The 7134-nt window shown below is 41.4% G+C and overlaps 1 protein-coding gene across 1 annotated transcript; it reads left to right on the top strand.

Annotated features, from left to right (window-relative positions):
* Nucleotides 1–513: 513 nt before the first annotated feature.
* CLN5 (ceroid-lipofuscinosis, neuronal 5) lies at nucleotides 514–6885 on the top strand (the record flags this gene model as incomplete). The annotated part of the gene is made up of 4 exons (XM_009703663.1): nucleotides 514–641; nucleotides 1418–1583; nucleotides 2762–2987; nucleotides 6217–6885. Coding segments are annotated over 4 exons (1032 nt in total), but the record flags the coding sequence as incomplete, so codon positions are not given.
* Between the last annotated feature and the right edge of the window lie 249 nt (nucleotides 6886–7134).

Here is a 7134-nt window from a genome sequence, read left to right as displayed (position 1 = left end):
GGATATGAGAAGGAGAAGGGCTATGCTTGCATGTGTTTTGTGCAGGTTTGCTGTTTGAAAAGAGAGGTGTTATCTATGTTTAACTGCTATCTAGTGCACGTCTGAAGTTTTGAAAGCCTGTTGTGTAATTCCTAGCAGTTAAATTTGTATCAGGTGATGTCTGAAGGAGCTGATCTTGCAGTCACGGGTCGTTTGGATTTTCCAACAAGTTCAGTAGTTGCAAGACTGAGTCTTGGGATGTTCAGAATTGGAGTGCAAGCTTCTCAATGTGAGATACTCAGAAATGTGGTATTTTAATGCTTCTTTATGTGCTTGTTACCTTCTTGTCACATGCAAGGTGCAGTGGGAGGGGAAATTGAAAATGTAAGGCATGCAATTTAGAAACAGGACTTAAATGTGTGGCTGTCATAAGTGTTTTCTAACTGTGTGTTCTTTTTCCAGCCATACTCTTTTGTTTCTTTTTTTCTTTCTTCCCCGACCCTGGACAAAATAACGGCAGACATGCTGAAGTAGCCAGCAAGCTTGGAGAAGAAGTCCACAGGGAAAATCAATGGTGTCTCAGCAGGGCTACTGTCCTTACTATGGCTCATGAAGTCCTGTGTCCTTGAGTCATCTCATGGCTGGGGTATTTGTGCCATTCAGTAGCCCTGGGCAACTGAGTGTGTTAGACTCTCAGGCTGTGCTCTGAGCAAGCTGTGTAGGCCAGTCTGTCTTGGTAACAGCAACAGAGGAACCTTGTTTTAAGTGAAATACAGTAAGTGAATCTGAAGGAAATTAGGAAAGTAAGACTTGTCAGAAAGGTTTTTTTTGCTGTTTGTATATAGTATGATATGTAAGCAGATTCGATCTTCTGTTTTTGAGGTTTAATAGGAATGATGAATGGAAACAGCAGTCCTAGCTAGGTTCTTAGACCTCTTTATCTAAATTAGCATAGAGGAATAGAATATTTCTTTTTGATACTGGCAATATTCTAGAGTTAAAATAGCTTCATCTGGGGAGCTCTTAGTATAGAATAGTTTCCCAGAGCAAACTGGTCAACGCCTCTGTAGACAAACTGTTAGGAGACTGTTTGTGAGGCAGATCTCAAACTGTCATCTACCTAGCACCTGTGTGTGTCTGATTTTGTGAGTGTAAGTCAGCCTTTGTAACCTGCATTATTTCTGCTCCTTCACTATCAGTACTGTGTACGACATGGCTTGCATTTGTGAGTCTTAAGTCCCATTTCTGCAAACGTGCACCTCGACAGCCTTATGAACTTGTGTACTCCAAGTGTTGCAGCATCTGGATCACAGAATCTGTCTTTGGGGGTTGCTGGACACTTGAGCTCTCCCACTCAGACCCTTAGGAAACCATAAGACAGTTACTCCGGCTGTGAAGCTGTGCTTATCATTCTGTGTGCTTCTCTTTCTCACCACAGGCGCTTTGATTACCGTCCCAAAACTGATCCTTACTGCCAAGCTCGTTACACCTTCTGTCCTACTGGCTCTGCCATTCCAGTTATGAAAGAAGAAGATGTCATTGAAGTGTATCGATTACAGGCTCCAGTATGGGAATTCAAATATGGGGACCTACTAGGACATTTGGTAAGGTGATGCTTTTGTTTAGCAAAGTTATAGTTACAAATTCAGCTGAATTCAACAACAGGTGTCAAGAATGGGAGCTGTAAGGTTGGGATATGCTTGTATGGAAGAGTATCGGAGCACACAAGCTAGGCTATCTGTAGGAAAGATACCCAAACAGTAGTAAGTTCCAAACAAAAGTTACAGAACTCAGCTCAGCTAAAGAGCATAACCGGCACTGTCGGTGGGTTTGAATGTGTTCCCCTGTGGAGCTGCATATTGGGCATGTTTTGTATACACACCCCATTACATTTTGGGTGTCTTTTTTTTCTGCGCTAGTGCTGCATCAAGAAAATGAATTTATTTGTCCTCTTGTATCAGATGAAATGCTTGCTTAGTGTATTAACTTTTTTGTTGTTAAAAACTTATATATTTGCATGAACATGGATATCTGTCAGGAGTGGACAGCAAGCTGGTCAGAATGGTGGATCAGGGGGAGTTGGCTGCTTTCATGGTTCTTTCTTGGATGTTATGGTCAGTACTGAATTAAAGTCTCCGTTCACGGAGTCATGCAAATATGAAAGAATCTCGACTTTAGTAATACTTATAGCTATAGAGGTAGCATAGTTAAGCTTCAAAGCATGATTCCTAATAAATGAAGAAATACTAGTGAACATGAAGTAGCAACATCAAAACCAAGCACATGGAGTCAAAAATGGAAATAGCTTCAAATATCGGTATCTCAGTTGTTAAACTAAAGTTGAATTTATGTATTTACTATACAGCTTTTAAAAGAAATATTTATCTTGTTCCTTTTGTGGCTTTCATTAGTAAGATCTGGTTTTGGTGACTCAGTTCTGCTCTTTATTTCTTTGATAACCCTGTGAGGTTAAGGATTCCAAACTAAACTTGAGTTTTGATGAGGAGCTGCTGCTGAGTATCTGCCTCCAAACAACAAAATTTACAATGGATGGATAGACAACCACTGAGACAGTGTGACTGTGATAAAAGTATGTGTGTGATACAATCTAAGATGTTGTGCATCAATGCTACTGAATCCACGATGTTAGCGGAACACCTTCCCCTCTTCTCAACCTGTACACAACAGCTCCCAGGCATCACATCTTCTGTACAGGTGAAGCTGAAGTCATTTTTATCTTCAAGTTTTGAGGTTTCGGTGTTGTTGGTTTTTTGTTTTCCAGAAAATTATGCATGATGCTGTGGGTTTTAAGAGCTCTCTAACAGGCAAAAACTACACAATGGAGTGGTATGAGCTCTTCCAGCTTGGGAACTGCACATTTCCACATCTCCGGCCTGGCATGGATGCACCATTCTGGTGTAACCAGGGAGCTGCCTGCTTTTATGAAGGAATAGATGATGCACACTGGAAGGAAAATGGAACTTTAGTTCTCGTGACCACAATATCAGGTAGATTTCAAATGCTTTGGATAGTGCTAATATCATAATATACAGAGTCAGCCTTGTCTTCATGTAAAGCATATCTTTTAATTTATGTTTTGTAGGTTATTTGCAATGTTAGTCACTGATGCTAATTTCAAACTGAAATACCATCTCTGCACTCTCCTCAATACAGAAAGTGGTATGAGGCTGCTGCCTTTTGAACAACGCACACTGAAGAGTTGTCAAATGAGAGTCATTTGGTGGTGCTGTACAAAAACACTTGAGTCTCTTGAGTGCAAAAATAGCAAACCAGCTTATACAGAGTCATTATGGACTCTTTTCACATGGCTTCACCAAAACAAAACCTTCTATTGTGAAGTGGCAGATGACTGCTGAGATAGAAAAACTGGTGAAAATGTGTACATTACTGAGCAAACAAATAAGGCATATTTAGAAATAGTCTCAAAAATATAAAAAATATTAATCTCTATTTCCAGCTCCCCCATTATATGCCATAAAAACTCTGCAAGTGTCCCCAGTAATAAGTCTTTGTCATATGTTGTAGAACAAAACCAGGATTTACACCTCTAAATGCGTGGATGACCACTAGAATATCTTCCCAGTATATACTGAACACTGAAATCCTAAAATAAAAAGGTTGTTTAAATAAATCTGGTTGATTACTGTAGTAATACAATGAATGACTTATGAACAAAGTCCACTGAGGACTACTTGGAGATTTGCATTTTGTGTGACCAACACCACTTACTCTCCAAAGTCCGCAGAGTGTACAAGGCACAGTGGAGAGTCAGATTACCGCTGGTGCGATGTGGTGCTTTATGCTTGCCCTCTTCCACCTTTAGCAGCTTTGCTGGACTCAGTCTCTAGATAATCTGTCCAGTGCTGCTAAGAAATTCTGGGCTGTTCTTTAAGCAATGGAATAAGTGGAGCTGCTTTCCTGTGAGTTTGTAGCTCATGACTACAGTATTTGATGCCTGATGTGGTTGGATTCTTTTGTATGAATACCAAGTTAAATGTTTTCATACAGTTGTGGAACTTGTAATGCTTCCTGCCTGTGTGGATTATTTGGTGCCTAAGAAAGGTGAGGTTACGCTGGTGCCTTGTGAAGGCATTGTTACGGTCCTCCTTGTCTCTCTTGCTTCCTGTTTCCCTGAAACTTTTAGGAAGGTAGCATCTCTGAGAGTTTTGAATTGTCTGAGTGTGACTAGGAATCTGAAAGTTGCTGTGGAAGAGGGTGAATGGATGCAAGCACAGATGGACAGCAGCATGAGCTGAACTTGCTTCCTTCAGAGAGCAGGCAAAAAGCATCCCATGTCATGGGAGAGGGCTTTAACGTATGAAACAGCTGGACCCTCTTTGCCCTTGTGAGATCCTATAGAGCTGTTTGTCAGCAGTGTCAGAGTCTGCAGCAAAGCAATCCCGTTTTCTTTTAAAGCCTGTCGGCCAGGTTAATGTTACTTAGGGGTATGTTTCTTCTGTGGGAATAGGGCAGGAATATCCAAAGTCTGATTTTTTGATTGTCTAGGCATCTTCCGATAGATGGTCATGGAGCCATGCATTAGCCTGTAATATTTTTATTTAATTTAAGATGTTAAGACCAGAACTTCATATTAAGTCCATCTTGGTCTTGTTAGGAGAGACAAATCCTTTTCAATAACACACCTTACAGAATACACACTAGGAAGGTAATCTGGTCGGAATTAGAGAAGATAAAGGAGAGCTTCAAGCCCAACTGTAGTGTATAGTAAGTACAGTTCTTGATACAGATTTAACGACTTGCTGTTTTATTAAACCAGGTCATGGACAATTACAAAAGAAATATCCAGTGCTTTTTCACTAAACAGAATGATTGTTATGTTTACTGTGAAGCCCAAAAGCTCTTGAGTGTGGAGTGAAGAACAGTTATAATAGGGTAGCCTAGGAGATGAATGTGCAGAGCTTTAGTTACTCTGAGGTAGTAGCTTGCACGCAGGCCTTGCCTTAGGGTGACTGTGAGATGTGTTTACTCGTTGATGAAGAGTAGACCCAGCAATCTGACCTTTGCAGCTTGTTTTGGAGGGAGGCGTGTGGCATGCAGTGCTCTTTGATCTTGACGAATGTGGCATTGCAGTGAATTCAGACTTAATGCAAGAGGCTGGTTGTTGCGTGCAGGGTGGTGTTAGTGACACAGATCTGTCTGATGTCTGCCACCCCTGAACTGCCAGGTAACTGCTGCCAGTCTCCCGGCCTGCAATAGTCTTGCCTGTCTTTCAGCAGGTACCAAGCACAGTTACTGTACCCACAGCAGTGATGCAGCTAAAGAGAGATCAAGGCTTGGAACACTGTCACAATTGCAAGCTGTCGTCTGACGATGTCTTCTGATGTATCATGCAAGAAGAATCTGCAAAATTTAGTCATGCTATGAATGTGAGGTGCTAGACGGATCCAAATCATGGATGGTTGTACCCTGTGCTGTGAGTGAGCAAAGAGAGGGCGGGCAGGGCTAGGCTGAGGTGCAGTGCTAGGAATACAGGAAAAACAAAAGAAGGAAAATTAGCCCTGTGCTTCAGCTCTGTTTTGGGGAGGCAGATGCTTTGCCCGTAGGGAGCTACCACAGAGATGAGCTGAGTTACAGATGTCTTCCTCATTCCAGTTGTGAAATCATCATCACCAAAATACTCCAAACATACTCTAAATAATAAAATAATCCTCAAGGTCTTGAAGTTTACTGGTCTTCACATCCCACTCATTATTTGGCTTAGTTCAACTTTGCTGGCTAAGGAGCTGCTAAAACAGCAGGGTGTCCGAGTCTAAGGTTTCTTTTGTGGAGAGACATGAAAACTTCTGCCCCGAACTGCTAAATTTGGTTAAAACTGGAGGAAGTGCAGATATGTCTGTTGCACTGGTGAACATTTTGTCAGCATCTCTTGTAGATTGTACTGCCTGCCCTGTTTGTCTACATGGATAAAAGAAAACGAGAAGTGTCATGGTTCTCTGACGTGTGCATGTTCTAGCATGGTAGCAGGAAATGGGGCAGAAAAGGGAATTACAGTTTAAATAGCTTACATGTAAATATGGTTTATTCAGTGGGGTATCACTTCTCCCTCCAACTTAAGCCTTGTGTCTTTGTATGGTTAGGTAATGTTGTAGGTAAACTTTTGCAGGGAAGGGAGGTGAACCTTGAAATAGATGGAGAATATTTTGAGTTGTGTATTTGTTATATTGTCTTGGTAATACTTATTTTCAACTCTTGCAGGAACCATGTTTAATGAAATGGCAAAATGGGTAAAATATGACAACGAGACTGGCATTTACTATGAGACCTGGACAGTTCAAGCAAGTCCCGACAAACCATCAGTAGTATGGTTTGACTCTTACGAATGCTCTAAATTTATACTGAGAACATACCAGAAGCTAGCTGACTTAGGAGCTGTATTTAAGAAGATACAAACAAATTATACAAGCATAATTTTATTCAGTGGAGAACCTGTTTATTTGGGAAATGAAACGTCTATTTTTGGACCGCTAGGAAACAAGACATTGGCAGCAGCTATAAGAGACTTCTACTATCCATTCAAACCTCATCGGACAGTAAGAGAGTTTTTTGTGGATCTTTTAAAAATAATTGATCGTGTCATCTTGAATCATCAATTTTACCTCTTCTACAACTTGGAATATTGGTTTTTACCTATGAAGTTCCCTTATCTCAAAATAATTTATGAAGAGGTCCCTTTGCCTATTGGAAGCAAAATGTCCTTTGGTGTATAATTGCTTACTGAAGAACTGAACTTGCCCTTATGTCAGAATATCTGTAAGGATTTTGGAGCACTACTGTGATGGTATTGAAGTTTTGTACATTTCACTGCTAATGGTAAAATTGGTGTTGGGGAGCCTTTGCTGGACCATGTGAAAGACTCTGCCTTTTTTTCTTACTGCCTGTATGACATGTCCATGAATGCTTCAGCATCTGTGACTTGGCCGAGCATCTGTGTAACCAGGACACCTGCTGCCTGAAGGTAGCCTGATGTGGCTCCTCCTGGCCCCCTGTGTGTGCCTGAAGGTGAACGGGAAGCAGCCCACCTGCTCTGCTCTCAGGTGCTCTCCACATACGTGGCCAGGTGGCAACAGATAGAACGTGGCCACCAACAGAGATGGGACACCATGCACAGGCTGA

The sequence above is a fragment of the Cariama cristata genome, unplaced genomic scaffold (assembly GCF_000690535.1).
Source record: "Cariama cristata isolate BGI_N322 unplaced genomic scaffold, ASM69053v1 scaffold35357, whole genome shotgun sequence".
Classification (NCBI taxonomy): domain Eukaryota; kingdom Metazoa; phylum Chordata; class Aves; order Cariamiformes; family Cariamidae; genus Cariama; species Cariama cristata.
Note: the sequence above shows the minus strand (reverse complement) of the source record. Positions and strands in the feature narration are given on the sequence as shown.